The sequence below is a fragment of the Sarcophilus harrisii genome, chromosome 4 (genome assembly GCF_902635505.1).
Source record: "Sarcophilus harrisii chromosome 4, mSarHar1.11, whole genome shotgun sequence".
Lineage (NCBI taxonomy): Eukaryota > Metazoa > Chordata > Mammalia > Dasyuromorphia > Dasyuridae > Sarcophilus > Sarcophilus harrisii.
The window spans coordinates 64,704,709-64,726,716 of NC_045429.1; the positions used below are offsets into that span (position 1 = coordinate 64,704,709).

The 22,008-nt window shown below is 37.1% G+C and overlaps 1 protein-coding gene across 1 annotated transcript in view; it reads right to left on the minus strand.

The window, feature by feature from the left end:
- Positions 1–22,008, minus strand: part of ASTN1 (astrotactin 1) — a 512,206-nt gene that overhangs the window by 68,037 nt on the left and 422,161 nt on the right. The window contains exon 16 of the mRNA XM_031936933.1: positions 20,156–20,344. Coding sequence (XP_031792793.1) covers positions 20,156–20,344 — 189 coding nt within the window. The remainder of the gene's footprint in view (positions 1–20,155; positions 20,345–22,008) is intronic.

Below are 22,008 nucleotides of genomic sequence, written 5' to 3' on the forward strand. Positions count from 1 at the left end.
TGTCAACTGTGTGACCTTAATTTCCCTGGGTCTCAGTTTCCTTATCTGAATAGCAAGAATGCTAGACTCCATGACTTGTGAGGTCCCTACCAGTTCTAACCCTATACAACCTGTTATAATATCAATTGGGAAATAGGACTGCTTCACCAAGAAATGGCTCCCATGAGTTACTGTTTCCATTGGGAACTTTACAGTATTCCATTCAGTACTGATTCAAAGCTTGTATTAGTTCTTGAGCTAGTTGAATATTAAGTTAATCCTTTTAGCATTAGGAAAGAGGATAGAAAGAGCATTGCTGAATATATAAAATATCATAAAATTAAGTGTCATACAATTAAAAAGCATACAACTATACAATTTAAACACATCTAATGGAAAGTAAGGTGAGATTTGGGTTTCTCAAGCAAAAAAAAAATCATCAAGTAATGAATTATACAGTGGAGTAATCATAGATTCATAGATGGGTTGGACCTTCAAGATAATCTAATCCAATCCTGTCATTTTATAGGCAGGGTAAACTGAGGTTTAGAGAATTTGAGGGACTTGGCCAAGGTTACACAATAAATGGTATAATTGGAATTTTTACTTGGGTGCTCTAATTCCAAATTTATTATTCTTTCCCCTAGAACACACTGGACTCTGAACTGTCTGACAGAGCCTACATTTCAGAGCCTGTTTTGACATTATCTAATTGTTTCACTTGGGCAAATCATTCATTCACTTCTATTCAACATCTCAAAACACTCTTTCCAAGAGGACAGCCTCTATACTTCCTCTGGAAAGGGCCAGAATCAACTTCTATTCGATATTCAAATCGAATAGATTTTTTTTCCACTTTGCCCCAAGTTTCCACCTCAGGGTACAGCTGGCAGCACTAACTTTTCAGTCAATGAGATGGGGAAGACTGGCACCTCCAGAGTCCAATTAAATACTGTGTACATGTTCAGGTCACAAACTACAATAGCAGATAAGAACTAAGGCAGCCACAATATACAGTATCAAACTTTGAAGGCAGAACATAATGGAGCTTTTATTTCTGATGATCTATTAATAGAGTCTAAGATTAACTAAGCATCATCATTATTATTATTTTTAGCATTTCATCACTTGGCTGGTACTGTAAAATGTGGCTTCTTTTTGGTTACTGTTTGGACTAGATAACCCCTTTCAGATCTCTATTCTTTTTTTTTTTTAATTAAAGCTTTTTATTTTTCAAAATATATGCATGGACAATTTTTCAACATTAGCTCTTGCAAAACCTTGTATTCCAATCCCCCCTTTCCCTCACACCCTCCCCTAGATGTCAGATAGTTCAATATATGTTAAACATGGTAGAAATATATGTTAAATCCAATAAACATACATATTTATACAATTATCATGCCACACAAGAGAAAAAGTGAAGCAAAATAAAATACAAGCAAACAACAACAAAAAGAGTGAAATGCTATGTTGTGGTCCACACTCAGTTCTCACGGTCCTCTCTCTGGGTGTAAATGGCTCTCTTCATCCCTGAACAATTGGAACTGATTTGAATCATCTCATTATTGAAGAGACTTACATCCATCAGATCTATATTCTATGATTCTGTGAATGATGAGGAATAAAATTCTATAGATATGACAGGGACATCTCGTGGGGGACTTAAAAAAGCCAGGCCACTGAATATGTATTTCATATAATAGCAACTGGGAACATTGCATACCCATTGTTTCTACGTTCTTGCTCCTTATCAAGCTGATGAGTCATCGGTGTCCAGGAAAGCAACCATCCAAATTATACTTTTTTGGGGGGAGGGGGAAGGAAGGGACAGAAATCTTATAGCTTCATGTGATTCCTAGTCATAGTATCAGTGAATATAGTAATTCGATAAATCTTAATTGAAGTTTAATATTTTGCTCTACCTTCTCCATGGGATGGGGTGGAATGGGGGAACTAGCAAAGAGGGCAAAGTAAAAAAAAATAGTTCTCTCACAAACTATTCCTAAAAAGATAAGATAAGAAAGAGCACCCCACCAAGTTGTGATTGGGAAATCCACGCTCTCCATAAACCTTCTCTTCTCCAGGCTTGACAATGAAGACTTCCTTAAAGATCTTCCATTCAAGGAGAATACCTGAGAGAGTTATCTTCATTCCTCACATGGCTGCTCTGTGGTAGACTTCATCATGTCCTTGAACAGTATATCTCTATTCTTCTTAAACTTCTTTTTTATGTGCTTCCTTCCCTCCATTAGATCATAAAATCCTTGAGGACAGGGGGCCAGTTTTTTTTCCCTTCTTTGTATCCCATGATTTAGCACATTTCTAGCATACAGCAGGTACTTAATCAATGAATATTTATTCATTGATTAAACATTGTTAGTGCCTTCAATATCATAGGGCAACATTAATGGACCATACCATAAATATCCTTGTTACCTCCCACCATTCTGATCTGCTACCTATATTTTTCAGGTACAGTACCTAGAATTGAACACAACATCATAATACCCTTAATGAAAACTGAAGATAAAGGCTCTATTATTTCTGGTAATCTATTAATAGGGTCTTGTTTTTTACCTGCATTTTTAAAAGGAATAATTTCATTATGGATGATGACTTTCATGTGAATTGGATTGAAGTGAGACAGAGTTGCACAAAGTCATCAATCTCACTCACTCTTCCAGAGTTACTGAAATCCAGTAGCAAAGACAAACATCAAAATAACTAATGATGGCATGGAATGCATGGAGGACCTTGCTATCTGATCTGGGCGAGCTCTAAGGGTTTAGGAATAATTAAGCAGTACCTCCTCTAGCAGTCTCTTCTCCACTTCTCTGGTACTATAAAATACAGCCACTTTTTGGTTTGGATGGCTGGTGTGGCCCCTTGTAGCTCAAATTAGCTGGCATGTAGTAGGAATTTAATAAAAGCTTTTTGACTAAATTCTATGATTCTGTAAGTGATGAGAAATAAGGTTATACAAATACATGATATGATGGGGCCATATCATGATGTTGAAAAGTCAAACAATGGAAAGTGGATTTATAAAGTAGGTAATTGGAAATCATTACAAATTCTCAAGTAAGGCTACAGCATAATTGAAAGCAGTTTCTCAACTGCCAGGAAGTTGAGTCTGGCATTTATACTTTTAGAGGGTGTGGAGAATAGACATAAGATTGATCTGAAGGCCATTGCAGTAATCCAAGCAACAGGTTATTAGAGATTAATACATGGATGTTATTGTTATTAATAAAAATCTATACTAGGCTGGAGCAATATAGGTAAAATATAGAATGAAAGGAAAATGCAAGGAGTATTTTGCAAGATAAATTGGTAGGATTTGGGAATAGGTTTATCTGTGAAAGATGATGGAGCTGGAAGTCAAAGGTAATTCCAAAGACAATTGGTTTTTCTCTTTATTTCACCGTATCTGGCATGTGAAGCATCAGAGCCTTCAGATATAGTATACTTCAAAACTGAATTTATCTACTTGTCTCCAGAATATACCTATTGGATTTCTCTGAAGGTTTCACCACCATTCTGTATTTTTTTCCTCAAGATGCAAAACTTCAAATTCCATTGTGATGCTGATACCTGCCTCCAGTTTATATTAATTGATTCATTTGTATATAATGGTTTCCTTATCATCTTAGATATTTAGGCAGCTAGATGGTGTAGTGGATAGAACTCTTCTTGTTATTTGTCCTTTGTTCTCCAAAAAACCATGACATCAGGGAGATGATGTCATGACATGCAAATCAATTGGATCTAAGTGAGAGAGGGTTGTGCAAGGTCTCCTGCCTCACTGTCCCCTCCAGAGCCATCTGGATCCAGTGGCTATATAGATCAGGATGACTGGAGATGGCCCTGGATGAAATTGGAGACCTGGGCTTTTTTAAGCTAAGGTATTCAACACTGTACCCATTCAGTGATTAAAGCTAGGTAGCAAATGAGGCAAAAAATGTCCCTCTTCACCTAGTTCAAAAAAAATCTAAATCTGGATCAGGATAGACCTAAATTAAAATCCTGCCCTTGGAATCCTAGTTAGGATCCAAATCCTTACCAGCTGCATGATCCTGGGCAAGTCACTTAATCTTGTTTACCTATATCTACATCTACAATTATTATATAATCTATAAAATGATTTCAAGAAAGAACTGGCAAACCACTGTAGTATTTCTGCCAACAAAATCCCTAAGTAGGGTCAGAAAGAGTCAGACATGACCAAAAATGACTAGCCAGCAACATTTTTTCCTACGGAAATGCATCATAGAATTTTAGTTATTGGGACCTTAGACATCAGATGTAAAAATGAAAAAAAAAAAAAAACTGAGGGCAGGAACATGAAGGGAACAGGTTAAGATTTGAAAGAAAATCTGTATCAGAATCAAGAACAAAAATGAGGTTTTCATTCCCAAATCCAATGCTCTCTTTCTTACCACACTTCTGCCTGCTACAGCTAAGAAAGGGCACAATGAGAAATCTTATGATTCTTAGTGCAGCCTGGGTATGATGGTGGGGGAAGGAGAGGAAGACACTAATAAGGTTCTGATTTCTCACACGTTTTTGGAATTGACATGAGCCATACAAGTTCTCACAGCTGCTGCTACAACGAGCAGTTTAGTCTTAAATTTAGAATAAAAACCAATTAAAAGATAACAAGGAAACATATGCTCTGAATGGCAAGAATCAGCAAGTTAAAAAAAATCATGACCTCTGGCTATTGCTGAGAAACTTTAAATATGTTTCCTTTCCTCCCTTGCCCTCCAAAATAAAATCATTCCAAGCAAAAGCCAACTAATTCCTGTTGCTAGAAACACACTAATCATCCCCTTCCCCAAAATGGAAAGGACAAAGAAGAATTTGTAGAACATTCCTTTTATGAAATGTTGGGAAAAAAAACCTCTGATGAAAAGCATATTTGGTCCCTGGACAAAATACCTTTGTTAGATATCTATCAATCTGATTTACCTTGATCATCAATCAAATAAAAATTATATGACCTTGTGCAAAGGGGCCTTAAAGCATAGGAGGATGAACTTAGAGCCAGAAGGGACCTAGAACGTAAGCTATATCTAGTGCATTCCTCTTTACTATGCAGATGAGGAAATTGCAGTACCAAATCAAGTGACTTGCCCAAATATACACAAGTCATATGGAGATAGATTTTTGAATGAAAAGGACCTTTGCTGGAAGATGAATGAATGACCTTAAAGATGAATGCTCTACCATCTTGAAGGATTTGGAAAGGCTTTTTACAGAAGGTGTTTGAGTTGATTCTTGAAGAAAGACATGGATTCTAAGAAGTAGAAATGAAAAGGAAGACCATACAAATATATAATTCATCATCTCTTTGGTCTACATTTATGTAGGGATGAATCTAGTTAGGCTAGAATTCCTGGTGTCCCTAAGGGAAAGTCTGACATTTCACAAGTATTTTGTTGTAGTTTCACAACTATAGCTATGAGGTGAGGGCTGGGAAGAGGGAGGAGGATCAATAGTTACTCTGATTCATAGGGCTATCATATTTTGCAAAAGCTGGTTTCCCTAGTGTTTTGCAAATGGAAGATATCAACTAATCAGATATTTTCATGCTTCATCAGTTTAATGATTATCTCACACATTCAATACATATTTGTTGTGTGCTTACTCTATAAAATGAACTATTTTAAGCAATGTGGGGGCTCTGGACTCTGGTAGATAAGTTATTACCTTTCTGTGCCCGAAGCCAGGCTAATAAACCACTTCTCCAGTAATTTTCTGCCCAAACCATCTGCAGTTTTATCATCCTCTCCTTTCCAGAACTCACACTCTTTCTTTAAGACCTTAAGTTCTGATACGTGAGACTTCACATTATCTTTGCCTGGAAACAGATCATTCCCTAGTTCTTTCCAAACTATGATGCCCTACCTGCCCCATCTGCTTCCATTTCTAGCTCTCCTTTATTTGTCTTTATTAAAATGTAGGCTCCGTCAGGGGAGGTCCTGTTGCTTTCTTGTTGTAGCCCCAGAGATTAACACAGCACTTGGCACCTAATTAATGTTTATTTTTTTGCATCCATTCAATACGTTTTGACTGTTCTCTCTTTTTTCCAAAAAGCATATAAATAAAATGGGCAATTTATAGACACTCATCTTTTTGTTATAAGAAGAAGACAATGACAATTTTTCAAGTACCAAGAGAAATAACACCTCATCTTCATTCCCTGCCATTGTAAATGAAGTCCAGGGCGTCAGAAAGCTTAGGAACTCCTACCCAACCCACATACTCATTATTACATGTATTTCCAGAGCATACATTAATTTCTGAATCTACAATCAAATATGGAAAAGGAGTTATAAAGGAAAGTAGAAGCCATAGCCCTTGGCAGGAAAAGAGAAGCTTCTGAAAGTGGACACAGGGTAGACACAAATAATAGATAAAGCTATAAATGACCAAAACATATACCTATTCACATGGCCAATTATGTCTGTAGTGAGCCGGATGAACAAAATTTCTTAGAGGGAACAAAGAAATCAGCTGGGCAGTGAGGACACAGAGAACGAATAATTTCATTAATTTAGACTGGACAATAATCAAAGCTATTGAAAATCTAAGAGAAAAATGTGAGAGGCCAGATTACTGGTTTACCACTTAATCCTTTCTTTGTCTCTTGTCCGTGTCATCCACACTTTACTTATAACAAAACACATTTTGGCTCATGGGTTTGTCAAGAAGTTGAGCTGGGAATGTATTTCTTTATACCTTTCCTCCCCTTTTATCAATGATGCTGAAGTATTTTAAAAAAAGCTCTTTCTGAACTGGCCTGGTTATTATGTTTGTTCTGTACAGGGGTTTTTTGTGGCAATAAACTTCAGCCAGTGAAATGCCCTCCTTCTCCAGCCTTCTTCTTTTTGATTCCCAGCACGGTAAAGGTCCGACTTGAGCTCCTTCTTTCCTTTCTCATTAGTTTGGGTGTAAAGACTATTTGTGTGAAAACCCTCTGGAGTCCCCAAAGGGCAAGAACTCTATTCGGGCAAGTGCTACCCACTGTCCACACTCAATGGGAAGCTGCCATCACTGTGTACAGACCACAAAAGGGCATTTCTTAAAGCTGTGAAGAAAGGGCCTGCATCCTTCTGAGCATTCGTACACCTGCCCACTAAAAGCGGCCTAAATCTTCCCACTCACAATTAACTCTTATACTGCCATTTTCTGCCTTTCCTTAAAGGTTCTCTAGACTTATCTGCCAATTCCATCCAATAGCCTCTTTATCTTTACCAACTGGACTTTACCAATAACTGCTTCCTGACTCTTTTTAAAAGTATTCTGGGTATTGCTAGAAAACAATTCAGAAAAGGCACATTTTAAATACTCCAAAAATCTTTTGTTATTATAACATGTTATGGGTTAAAGCGCAATGGAAGAACACATGTCCCTAACTTGGGGACTTTTTCACTTCTTTTTATATATTGTTTTGATTCTTCTCTAGTTCTAGGGCACAACATTTTAGGAAAGGGAGGTGAAAAGAGGGTATGGAAGGAACAAAGAGGAGGGGAGAGGAGAAAGGAAAAATGTTAGATACATGACATGGACGAGAGAAGGATGGAAGGGAGAAAGATATTAAATGTTGGGAGGGAAGGTGATAGAAAGAAAAGAAAGAAGAAAGAGAAAGGAAGAAAGAGGATGAAAAATAAGGGAGGGGAGAGAAAAAGGGAAGAGAGTCAAGTAAAGATAGGGAAAGGAAAGAAAAGGATGGAGACATGAGAAAGGAGGAGGAGAAGAAATATGAGACAAAGGGAAGTAGAGAGGCAGATAAGGGAGGAAAGGGAAGTCTAAGAAGGACAGGCAAATGTATTTGTACTTATCTTCCTTACAAGTCAGGAAGCACAGAACAGTCAGTCCAGTGGCAAGACTCTGATTATTGCATTTACATTTTGAATCCTATCAATGTCCTATCTCTATATTTCACTGTCTGCTTATACTATTGTAAGCTAGACCAAGAACTTTGGATGCTTCCCAGATTCTTTTTTCCACCTACTCAATGGTCTGATCACTGATGAAGGGTTCTGTACTAGCCAGATGATGTTATCAAAAATGACTCTAAACTAGCCTTGTCAACCACCACAGGAGGAATGGTATTGGGATAAAGTCTGCCCAGCCACAGAAGCAAACATACCATTCTTTTATTCCCAATATATTGAACGGTGAAGCAGGGGAAAGAACATATCCCATTTAGACTGTATATTTCTTTATCACCACCTTCCAAAGACCCAGCTACTTTTTAAAAGTCCCACTATTGAAGACAACATAATCTTTCTACCTTGTCAAGTTATGGGATAGGAAAAGAACAAAAATTCATGCATACACTCCTTTTCCTCCCCAAGACAATGTTGATCTGAATTTTAGAATACCTTTTCATGATCAGTCATGGAAATGGGAATGATTTACTGAGAGCCATAACCATTGAACTGTTTCATCATATGAGGAATAATTATATATAAAAATACAATTGTTTGTATTTTTAGAAATACAAATTTGGAAGGCAGGTCTTGGAATTACAGTAACTCTGCCAATGACTGTAACACAAGACTATTTTGACCTTGTTGCCTTTAAGTTCCTTTTCTTTTATTTTCTTTCTTCCTTCCTCTTTCTTTCTTTCTTTCTTTCTTTCTTTCTTTCTTTCTTTCTTGCAATGGGGTTAAGTGACTTGCCCAGGGTCACACAGCCAGGAAGTGTTAAATGTCTGAGACCAGATTTGACCTTAGGTCCTCCTCACTTCAGGGCTGGTGCTCTATCCACTGTGCCACCTAGCTGCCCCTTCTTTATTGGTTTTTTTTAATGAATTTTATTGTTTTTTTTGTATTCCATGTATTCCTTCTTCCCCTCCTTAAGAGCCATCCCATATTACAAATAGTACAAATTCCTTTTATCTTTATTAAGGGAATCACAGTCCCAGGTAGCTATAAGGAATTTCAGCAATCATCTGGACTAAACCATGCCCAACAAATATCTGCCACCAAAATATAACCACAAATGGCCACTGAGCCATAGTCTGAATGTTGGAAGATGGGTAGACTCACCCTTATACTCTTAAGATGGCTCATTTTATTTTTGCGCAGTTCTAGTCATTAGGAAGTATTTTCCCCTTTGACAACACGGTTATTCAAATAACTCTTAATTTATATACAATAGCTAGACAGATTCTGAGGGGCTTCTGGTTGGTGCCTTGTCTTGAGCAACTTGTTTTAGGTTTTGTCTGGGAAAGAGACAAGAAGTGGAGAGTCTTCTACATTTGAAGTAGAACCAGGGGCCTGGCAGGGATTATTCAGGTACTGTTTCCTGTTGGGCTCAAGGGGAATGAGAGATGATGGGAAGAAGGGTTTAATAACTTATCCTTTATTCTCTTTCCCTCATTTGTTCCTCTCAATGACTGTTTAGATGTAGAATTTATCTTAACAGCTAGCTGGCCTAGTTCAAATTCACTACCAGATTTTTATACCTTCTTAAACAAAATGTTTTGTGTTTTCTTTTACTGCCAAATACATTTTGAGAAATACTTTAAAGTGTTAAATGAAACTTTTTTTTCTAAAAAAAAGAGGAATATATTGTCACCTAGGTTAGAATGGTACCCAATCTGATGGTTTTAAGTTCATTAATTTTACTTATTGATATTTGGTTTCATTTTGAAGCTTAGGTCAGGTCAACCCTATTTATAGTAGATGAATCATTTAGATTCCACTGTAAGTGGTCACTCAAGCTTCATTGTTTCTGAGACTACAGGGATAAAAAGCATGGAGTAACCAGAAATAGAAAGGTGGCCAGACACATAACAATTAGTCCAAGTTATCTTTCCTGTTTTTCAGTAGTGACTTATGGGTTACTTTGATTCTATAATGTGTGTGTGTGTGTGTGTGTGTGTGTGTGTGTGTGAGAGAGAGAGAGAGAGAGAGAGAGAGAGAGAGAGAGAGAGAGAGACAGAGAGAGAGAGACAGAGACAGAGAGAGACAGAGAGAGAGAGAGAGAGAGAGAGAGAGAGAGAGAGACCGAGAGAGAGAGAAACAGACAGATAGGCAGAGAGAGAAACACAGAGAACAGAGACAGAGACAGATCCAGAGCAATAAGAGACAAAGAGACAGACAGAGACACAGATAGAAAGACTTGAGAAAGGGAGACATTCAGAAAGATATAGAGACACATAGAGAGAAAGATGCAGACACAGACACAAAGAAAGAAAGACAGGAACAGAGAAGCAAAAAAAAAAAACCAAAAAAAAAAAAAAAACCGGAAAGATTCAGAAACAGAGAGAGAGACAGTTGAGACAGAAAATAGAGATAAATAGTCAGAGAGAGAGATAAGGAAAGAAAGAAAAAGAAAGAAATGAGAGAGAGAGAGAGAAGAAGAGAGGGAGAGAGATATAAAAGGGAGAGGAGAAGGAAAAAGAGAGGGGAAACAGGTCTTATTTTATTTGCCTTGAAAAAGTAGGCATGAAAAAAAGGGAAAGTATTTGCTCTGAGACAGAGCAAAGCTAATTGATACCTAAATTATTGGGAGGATACTCATAAATGTATCAAGTATATCAAGTATATCAGTATATCACGTACATCAAGTAATTTGTCTAATATCTGACCATATATGCTCTTTACACTTTTCTTTTTTTTCTTTTTTGTGGTGACAGTGTATAGAACATTTGATAGACAGGATGTTTAGAATGGAGAGCGTAAAAAAGGATAACTATATTCAAAATGGCATGAAAAGTATGGTGTTGATAAACTCTCATCTCCTATTAGAAAATTGATTGATGGGAAATAAAAGATGGACTAGGATTGTTGGAAGTAAGAATAAACGTCATTAGTTCATACAACAAATATTTATTTGAGAATTTCTTATATGTAATACACTCTGAGAACTTGAAGATTTCCTTAAGAAAATTTACTTTCCTTAAGAAACTTGAGTCTTTTCTCTTTCTTTATAGGGATATAATAAAAATCTACCCCACCTAATCAGAAATAAAAAAATATTCTGTAGGAATAGCTGAAATGTGGCATAGCAGAAAATGTTCTGGACCCTCATTGTGAAATTGCAAGTTCAAATCCTGTCTCAAAAATTATCTCTGTGACCCTCAGCAAGTTATGTCATCTCTCTGACCCTCAGCTTCCTTATCTATAAAAATGATTTGTGACCGGACTCTTTTTAAGAGGACTTCTCAGTGACCATCCTCCTGCTGGAAGAATGAAAACTTCTGTGTCAATTACAGCCTTCAGAGAATTGCTTAGATCACTGAGAACTTAAGAGAGCTTCCCAGATTAGCATAGATAGGTTAACATATTGCTTATTTTCAAGCCAGGTCTCTGACCACTAAATAAGATTGCCTCTTAACTTATCCTCTTTCTGTGTTTCAGTAAAAATAATAGCTAGCATGTGTATAACACTTTTAGTTATGCTAAGCCTTTTGCAAATAGTATCTTATTACATCTTCTGAATAATCCTGGAAGGAATGTGCTATTATGATCCTTATTTTATAATTCAGGAAATTGAGGCAAACAGGGTTAAGTGACTTGCCCAGGATCATACAACTTGAAAGTACTGGATGCCTCATTTTAACTTAAGACTTCCACACTCCAACTGAAGCCCACTATTCATTTTGCCATCAAGCTCCTGGGGGTTTCCTCCAGGTTAGCTTGGGCGCTGTAATTACACACACACAAATACACATTCAGAAACATTTGGATAAATGATAGTGTTTACTTTACAAGGTGTTTGCTAGAGTCAAATGAGATAATGTGTGTAATGTGCTTTGTAAACCCTATATAAATGCAACTTATTAACAAATAAATGTTTAAAATGGATGATCAGGCAAATGTAAGCAAGGTGCAGTGGAGAGTATGTTAGGCTTGTAGTCAGCAAGAGTAGGGTTCAAATCCTCTAATACCAATTCCTAGCCTCTGGGACATCATTTAACATCCAGGCTCCCCTAGACAGATGCTTAAGATTTATTATCTAAGTCAAAGATTGCTGAAATCTGCTTTTGACTGATGGCATTTCTTAATTGGGGATTTTTCATAGTAAGGAAATCACAAATCCTTTCTAGAGTCTCACAGCATTATAAATTGGTTATCCTATTATTATAACATTATTGTCAAATAATATTGGCTGGGACTCTGCAAGATTGGCAGGCACCTGCTGCCTTTGAAAATAGCACTCACCTTTCAAAATCAGGCCACCATAAAAAAATGATCCCATCATCGAAAAAGTTCTGCAATCTTAGTAACCACTCTTGTTTGAACTTGGGTTATTAATAGGGCTAGGGACCAACTGCTGTGACAACAAGAAAAGAAAATGTATGCATCTGTATGCAGGCCACGGTACATAGGGGGTTCAGGGCTTTGAAACAGAGGGGAAAAGGGATGCTGATACATCTGGACTCTTTCATGAGACTTTTCTTCTGATGATGAGCCTGACAGCTTCTTTGCACTTAAAAGGCAATAACACCCAGGCTGCTTATCAAAAAGGTCCCCCCACCACTAGCAAGAGCTCATTCCAGGAGTGGGGAGGGGTGATTTTTTTGCTGTGGAAGAAACCAGAATCTCACTATATGTGGGAGGAAAAGTGGTGATTCATTCTTGGTCACATTTCAGGCACCTGTTGGTATAACACTTTGTAAACCCTAAAGCACTATGCAAGAGCAAGTTATTCTTATTTATTATTATTGTTCAAAGGAATGCAAACTGAGGTTAAAGATTATTGACATTCAATGTCAGCCAACGAGGAATGGGACTGTGACCGCCATCTTGACTTTGGGTTTTGATCATGAAATAGTAAGCAAGTTTATTAACTTCCTTCAGCCTCCTCCAGTAAAATAAAGGAATTGGACTAGATGGAGGATCCTTTATCTTTTGGAATGTCTTAAACCCTTTGCCTTTCTGTTCCTGTTCTTCTTTCTTTGTATCTGAACCTGTGTCTCTCTGTCTTTGTCTGTCTGTTTGTCTCTCTCTTTTTTTCCTCTCTCTTTTCTGTTTCTCTGCCTCTGTCTCTCTCTGTCTATGGGTCCCTTTTTATTTTTCATTTTTAAATTACAATTGAAAAAAATGAAATGAAAAAAGTTCACTTAGAAGTTTATGAAAATAAAGATTTTTTCCCATCCAAGTTCATCAATCCCCTATAATGTATCCATGAATACTTTGTTAGAAATTCTTGGAAGAGACGACCTCCAAATCCTTCCAAATATTAAGTCTCATGACCCAAGAGGCCATAACTAATGGGAAGGGGTAGGACTACCAAAGAGACACATTTAGATTTGATGTCAAATCAAATAAACTTTTAGCAAAAGACGCTACCCAAAAGTGTGATTGGTTATAGTAGTAGAATGGTGGTTTCTTCCTCACTGGAGGTACCACTGGATGATCACTTGGGAAAGAGATTCTCTTTTGGGTATAGGCTGTTCTAAATAACTGTTGAAGTATCTTTTAGCTCTGAAATCCTGTGATTCTATATTCTACCAGTCTCAAGTTTCACTGAAATCCACTTAAAAATAGAGATGATCTTTCACTTGGAATGCCTCACCTACACAGATGGGTATTACTACAAAGCCTCTACAATATGATCCAGGCAACAACAATAAACATAAAGGGGGGGACTTGCTTTTGAGAGCTTTTTTATGGGCACCTGGACATATTTAAAGAACATGAGTGGGAGAAAGACATTTCTACTGTTTCAGAGTGCTCTGTGCAGAAAAGAAAATTGCAGTGGGAGAAGAAATGCTTCCATCCCACCCTAATTTTAATTCTGAGGAGAAAACTTGTCCCTAACTTCAGGGATTTTGAAGTGTCCATTTGTTAGCCATCAATCAAATATTTTTCAGTACCTACTATCTACCTTGTCCTAGAGAGCAGGTGGGTCACAGTCAGGCACACACACACACACACACACACACACACACACACACTACACACACACATTATAAAATCTAGAGAGGTTCATATGTCTGAGATTATTATGTCTGAGGTATATTCTAAGTCTAGGAAGGTATGGAGGTATAAATGTTAGTCCAGCTGATGGACAAAGTTGCACTGGTAAGGGTAGTAGACTGCTTCCTCAGTCTGGCTTGATAACTAAGATTAAAGAGGAAAAATGGTATTCAGAAAATGGGGATTTGGGAGTGTCAGTCTAGGAGAAAATCTGCTTTGTGATAGCTTGGGCTGCTGGAGGAACGGAGGAAAATATGGAGATATTCGTTGTGGCTAGGAAACACATCTCCTGGAAACAAAGCAGCATCATCCTCTATATTTTGGGGTCCTGGTTCAAAGCTTCAGTTGTCCCAAGCTAGCTACCACTCACTCTGTAAGACATGATCTCTATTTCAAACAGCCAAAGATCTAGCTGAAAGGCCAAAATTAAAGACTTAAACAATCAGAGAATAGACCAACATATAATTAATGGTTAAATTTTATGGGGCACACTATAAATGACTATAGTTATGTGAAAGTGTCTTCAATCTTGCCTTCCAGAGTTGTCCCATTAGCTTAAATTCTTTTCTGTTTAAGATCTCAAACAACACAGAATCAATAGCCTTTAGGAAAATGGGCTTCTTTTGACTACAGATAAATGCAATCTGGGTAGGGTCTGCCTGGAATAGCAAGATGAAGACACTGCTGACTGTACTTTAAGAAATGGAAAAAAAAATCTGCTTATCAGCTTTAGCCTTGATCATTGGCATTTCTCCAACTCCTTCTCTTGCCTTGGGGAGGGGGAAGCAGAAGGCACTTCGATGCTGCACACAAGCTTTTTTTTTTTTTTTTTTTTTTTTGGACTTTCTTAATGATTCATGGTTCAATCAGAGAAAGATCTTGGTCTGAAATGAAACCTAAATGCTGTACATATTTCATCAAGGTGAATATTTCTCCCAGTCTGCTCAAACGTCTCAGGAGAAAGTTCATGGTACCCTGACTTCCCACGCGGAGATGCCATGACTTTGTTTAACCAATGGAAATAATGAAGAAGAGTCAGGAAGGAACTATCTGATCTTCAACTTTCTTGGATGATTTTCTTCTTCTATTATACACAGCAGCATTAATCAGCACTCACAGTTCCCTGAATGACCACACCATGACCAGAGCCCAAATATAGCACAAAAACCCAGAAAGCTCTGAGTGAGAGGAAGTAGATCTCTAATTAGCTATTCTCTGTCTCCCAGAGTAACAAAGCACAGGAGATAGAATTTGAACTTAGAATCAAGAACTGAGTTTGAATCTTGCCACTAGTAGTATGATGCTAGGTAAGTCACTTAACTTCTGTCTGAACTATAATATGGGGAGATGATAATAATAATACCTACAACCTTATGATGTTGTTTTGGTGAATAAAAAAAGATGGTCTACATAGAACACTTTGCAAACCTTAATGTGCTGTATAAATGTTGGCTATTATTATTATTATTATTAACACTAGCTATTTTTCTGGAATAGCTATGACATGGGATCTACATATGTTTTCTTGCTGTGCTTCATTAACCATTTACTGTGATTTGGCATTTCATATGGACTCACAGTAACAAATAATCAGAAACAAACATTTCAAGGGAACTTAGGGTGCATCTAATACAAAACTCTGCTCAAGAGACACATCTTTATAATTTTATCAACAGTTTTCTTTGTTTCATTTTGTGCCAATTCCACAGATTGACCACATATAGATTGTTATTCTTTTTTTTTTTTACTTCTTATGTTAATGTATGTTTAAGCATATTGAATTGAATTGAACCCATAATGGCATCATATTCTTGGATATTTTGTAATTTTCCTGAAAATTTTCTCCCTAGACACACAGAACCCATTATTTCCAGGCACTCGGCACTGTCTCAGATTTCCTTACCTCTACTGAGGCAATGTTAGTTGCCCTACATAGATCTCTAAAGATGTTGACAAGGCTGGAACTGGAGTCAAAAGAATAGTTCAAATCTCATCTTGGAACCTTATTCCCAGTGACTCTAGGAAAGTCACATAAATTTTCTGGTCCTCAATTTCACCATCTGTAAAACTTGCACATTGGATCAGGTGGTTGCTAATGTCCCTTTCATTTCTAAAATGTTGTTTTATCTTCACAATAACCTTATAAAGCAAGTACTACAAGTAAATCCTATTTTACCAGGAGATTAAACTGAAGGTCACAGAAGTGACATGATTTGCCTATGGTCACATAAATAGGAAAGGTCAGAGATGGGATTTAGACTCGGTTGTCATTTGACTATATAGCCTATATACTTACCAAGACATTGTCCTAATGATGGTCATTTAACCAGTAGAGAACAAAATATACTGAGCTTGTCTATTATACATTCTATATTCATAAAACCAATACTTTTGTCTATTAGCTACCCTGGCTTCCTTCAACTACTAGCTAAAATGTCACCTTCCACAAGAAGCCTTTCCCAATTCCTCTTAATTCCATTGCCTTCCCTTTATTAATTATCTCCAGTTTATCATACATATACTCTGTTTCTATATAGTTGGTCCCTCATTAGATTATGGATACCTTGAAAGGAGAGACTGTCTTTTGTCTTTCTCTTCACCCCCAGCATTTAGAACAAAGCTTGGCACACAGCAAGTACTTAATAAATATTTACTAATATTTAATATTACTAATATTTAATTTATGTTTAACAAACGGACTCATTTGAATAAATGGAGCCATAATCACAAGGTAAGAAGAGGAGGAAAATCTGTGTTTCCAGCTTTCCTGATGAACTGAAACCAGACATAGAAACACTTCTGAATCAGTTCAGCAGATACAAGTGGAAAGCCAAACCACAGGGAGATTTCAGTCTTTTATGGCTTGTCAAATAATATACATTCAGTGATCTACACCAATAGTAAAATGAGAAAGGAAAATAGCAGAAGTGTTACTAAAGTAACAATAAACAGAGTTATTGGGAAGGAACAGAAAAGGTCTCCCAAATTAAATTTCTGAAAAACAGGAGTAAGGAAATAGGAAAATGAACATGTAGAGGAAAGGTAGAGAATCAAGTTATTAGAAACCAAGGTTCAACCTCATAGAAATGTTTTTCCCTAGAGTGAACAGCTTACAGTGCCCTGTTTGTCTCTTTTGAAGTGAGAGGCTCCACAGAGATAGAGTGATCTCGGACACTTCAAAGTAAAGGGGAAATAAAACTGCTTTTGCTGCTTAGAACTTAAGGAAGACACAGTGGATATAATGAAAGAGGACAACATTAGTGTCATAGGAACCTTTTCATTCTTCTCTTAGACCTGGGAGGAGAGAGTATACCTTTATGATTCTGTGTGTGTGTGTGTGTGTGTTTGTGTGTGTGTGTGTGTAATGTCTTTGTGCATTTTGTGCTTCTGTGAAACACCACAGGCTGACCTCTGAAGCTCTCATCTAAAATATTCATCTCTGAAGATTCATTAATTCACCCATACACACAAATCCAGTAAACTCCCCTCCTCTCCCGCAGAAAAGCATATTGGAAGGATGAAAAGAATAATCCTGGAGAAGAGAACATGAGTTCAGATCCCTCCTCATGTACTCATATTGGGGTGATCGTGGACAAAGCACCTCACCACTTAGAGGTTCGGTGTTCTTAGCTGTAAAATATTGGACTAGATGGTCTTTGGTATCTTTCAATTCTTAAATTTATCAATGAAACCTTGGTTGAGAGAGTCGCTAAAAATACTTGATGGGAGGAAGAAAAATTTGGGAAAGAACATTGACTCCCTAGTTATAGAACCTGGATTCAAATCTTATACCTGGCACTTAATACCTGTGTGATCTTGGACATGTGATTTAACCTTATTGGGAATCAATCCTTTAAAATCCTTTAAAATGAGAAAATTAGACTACATAGTCTTCAAGCTCTAGATCTAAATTCTCATGAGCCTTCTTTGCAAAGGTGACAGACTATGGTTCTGGAATATTGCATATACTGTCAGATTCAGTTGATACACTGGTTGATTTTACTGAACTATTTTTTTGTCTTTTTAAAATTTCTTTCTTATAAGTGATACCCTATTTTTTTTGAGGCAGCTGGAATGCAGTGACCAGGGCCACACAGTTACTAAGTATTTGAGGTCATATTTGAATTCAGAGCCTTTTGACTTCAGGGCCCATGCTCTATCCATTGTACTACCTACCTGCCCTTCGCTTCTTTTTCTTTATGACAAAATGTAACTCTGATGCTCTTAGGGAGTTGGGGGTGGAAAAGCCTGGCCCAGATAATCTACAAAGGCTTAGAAAATGAGAATAGTCTTGGGGTAGGGAGGAGTTCCAGTGCCCCAGAGATTCTTTTTGGGGAGAAGTATAGGAAAAGAATTGGGGGTAAAGGAAAGAGGTGTGGCTCAAGATGAGTAGGGAGAAATATTGCATATTCTAAAAGATACTTCCATATACTTCCACATTCAGTTTATTCATTCGTTGATTTTGCTGAACTGCTCTTTTTGTCTTTCTTTTTAAAAATTCTTTGTTACAAGTGATACCTTGCTGGGTAAGGGGAGAGGGAAGGATATATTTGGAAATCCAGGTGATATAAAAATCAAAAGACATCACTAGAAGCATCTTAAAAGATTAAATCATAGAACAATTTCAAAAGTAGGCCCTTAGTGAAAAAAAAGTCTCAGACAAGAAGAGCACTTTGAGTGAGACCTAACAATAGTGCAACATACAACACAGAATTTTCTATCACCTTGAAGTCCAATTTAGGTTATGGAATCCCTTGCTCAGGGGAAAAGAAAAAAAAAGTAGCTCCCAGCCCTATTTGTAGAAGTTTTTATTTTCCCTGGAAATCACAAGACAGTGGTAACTCTGGGAAAAGGAAACATTCATGAGCAAATAAATGTTATTTCATTTAAACTAACTTGAAGATCATTATATATACATTTGGAGATTTTGCTGGTCTGAACTAGCTTAGTCTATCTGATATATCCAGTTGAACTCACTTTTCTTCAGGCAAACTATAGCCATGATGCTTTTATGCCTGGGCGGTTTTGTTGCATAGAGAAGGGATGCTATTAGATCAGTTGAGGTAAGAAGTGACTAGTCTGTGGTCTAGGAACTTGACTATGGAAGCTGAAATTGCTATGTAAAGGGTCTACTGATGTGGACCAAGGGTAGATAGTTCACCTCTGCTAGAAGGCAGGGTAAACTCTCAAGTCATAAACACTCTGATGAATCACAAAATCTATATAGCCATTTTAAAAGTAGGTTCAGGAAAACAAAAACAAGGCAGGAAAGAGGCAGAATGTTCTCAGAATGCATTCTCATATCTTACAACTCAGTGTGATCCCTTAACTCTAATCCCTTTGATTCCTGATGGTCTATCTTTGGTCAGTAAAAGCCACGTATTTACTAGATTGGCTCAAGGAACATATATATTAAATTTTTGAACCCTCCAAATTTCAATGCCCTGGGGCAAATCACTAAAGATTCCCCCATGGTTAAGTTTCTGTGCAACATATGAGAGTTTATTCTAATTGTAAAAGAATTCTTTAATTTCCAAAAGGATTTGCTTTTTTATTTTTTATTTTTTTTTTTACTGTTTATAAATGATTTATTACATGACAGAAAGGCTGACCAAATGCAATAGCCATGACTAATTAAAGATCAAACAGAAGTGAAGGCAAAGTACTTCTGAAATTATTCTTTAAGTCAATGGGAAAAAAGATTGATTATAAAATATTGCTTTTTGACCTTAACAATGAGAGGCAGTATGAAGTAGTTTATTTTGGAGCCAGGAAGACCTGGGTTAAGGTCTTGCCTCTTACACTTGCATAGAATGCAAGACTCTAAGATTATATAAAGTAGAAAATTGACATTAATTGACCTTGATAGAGGGATTTTCATCATCTGGGAATTCTTTATATTAATGAAATCATAGGTACCCTACCTATCTTATATATGTTCAAATGGGTCTCTTTCATTGGAATACAAGCTTCTTGAGGACAGAGAGTCTTTCACTTTTGTCTTTGTTAGCACATATTGCAGTCCTTGTCACAGGACCATTATTAAATGGTTTTTAATTAACTTATTGAATCTAAATTTCTTTCCTAGAGTAAGACCTATGCCCTTGAAATGTAAGGGAGAGCACACTTCCTTAAGGTGAATCACACCATTTTTTTTGTCATTAGACTTCCCCAGGTTGAATGTACTAGAAGAGCAAACAAGGCCAGCTGATAGGCAGGCCCCCTACCTTTACTGATGTCCTCATACTCTAGCCAGAGCCGCCGCTGAACCTGCTTGTTTGGGTACCAGATGGAGCAGGATTCTTCAAAGCCATATACAGCCTCCTGGATGTAATGATTGCCAAACTGGTCAAGTAAGGCTACAAAATCTCCCCGAGAGGTAGCTCCATCCAGAGAATGGAGGGCATTGCTGAGAGCTGTCAAGGAGGAGAGCACCATGGTTGAATGGCACAAAAATATCAGGAGAAGAAGAGAAGATGACATTTCCCCACCTTTCCCCTCTTGGAAGACTAGTTCTTGCTAGGTTCCAAGCCCTTTAATCTTCATTATTCTTTTCAATTAGGAAGTACATTATTGCAACTTCTTACAAGTAAAGACTTCTCACTTTTGGACTATTTTTATCCCTCTTTTTCTATGATTCCTCTTTGTCCTACATGGGCACATGAAAGCAGAGTGACTTTTGGAGTAACACAAAGGAAATAGTCTGCCTTGCCACCTGTTGACCAAGTAGTTTCTTGTGTCATTCTCTGGCTAAAGGCCTGATATTCAGAGTTAATGCTCAACAGCAGGAAGCTGGCAGAGGAGCAGGGCAGTCTCTCTTGCCAGATTGGTCCAAAATGAAGCACAGCCAATCTATTTCTAGATGTTTTCAGCTGCCACAAAAGGCCCTGTACTTCTTATCAGTAATAGCCATGTTCTAGTCCTTTTTGGCCAAATAATTCCTTGGGCACTGAGCAAAATTTCAAGGACCTTCTGCCAATGTTTGAACACAAGTTTTCTGGCTTTGTTCCCCCAGATTAGAAATTCTTGACTCTCTTTACTATCTTTTGTCTCCTTCCACAAATGCACAGGGATGAGGACATTTTCCTTTCATATTTCCCCCTCTATTCCTTACAATGTAATTCTTGCATTCAGTCTCTCCATCTTTACCATGCCCATTCATTGTTTCTTTCTGGAGATCTCTGTAAGCAGCACATAGAAATCACAGGAAATACATTAGGAATTTAATTCTGTATTTTCTCATTTGGAATGAAAAGGACTCACGGAATTATAGAATTTGGATAGACCTTCAAAATCCTAATCACTGCCTAAATCATAAATTCTCTGGTAAAGTGGAGAAGAGCACTGGATTGGAAGACTTGAGCTTAGATTTTGCCTTTAAACTTACTACTACCATAACCTCTGCCTACCTTTATTTCCTCATCTATAAAATAAATAATTTAGACTAGATGATTTTTTTTTAGTTTCTATCAATCTTTTTGATACTGATAGGCATTACTTCTGTTTGAAAATATTCAGTGATAGGAGAGGTCATTGCATTTAAAATCAGCCCATGTTTTTTAGAGAGTTTTAATTTTTAGAATTCTTTCCCCCTTATTCTTTCCATCCCTACAACTAACCTAGCTTTAACTAGTTTTTTTTTTTTGAACTACTTTTTACTATTCTTAATTTCCTCTAAGGATCAATCCCACCATTCTCCCAATCAAATCTTCCCTTTCCCAAACTATAAGGTCCACATGCATGGGGACCATGTGCTACTCAATCTTCATTTTTCCTGAGTAACTAGAACAATGACCCCTATATAGGAAATAATTAATAAATGTTTATTGAGTGAATAGATACTTGTAATCTCATTGTCATCTTTGGTTCCCCTTTCTCTTTCACCTCACAATCAATTGCCAAATTCTGTCAAACATACCTTCTCAATGTCTCTTGATTGTATCTCTGAATAATTAATCCCATGCTCATGACTCTAGTCTCATCACTCATTACCTGTCATCTGAGCTTTTATAATAATCTCCTGTTAGCACTTCCTAGCTTTAATCTTTTCCTTTTCCTATTTTTCTGATAAAAGAATGAC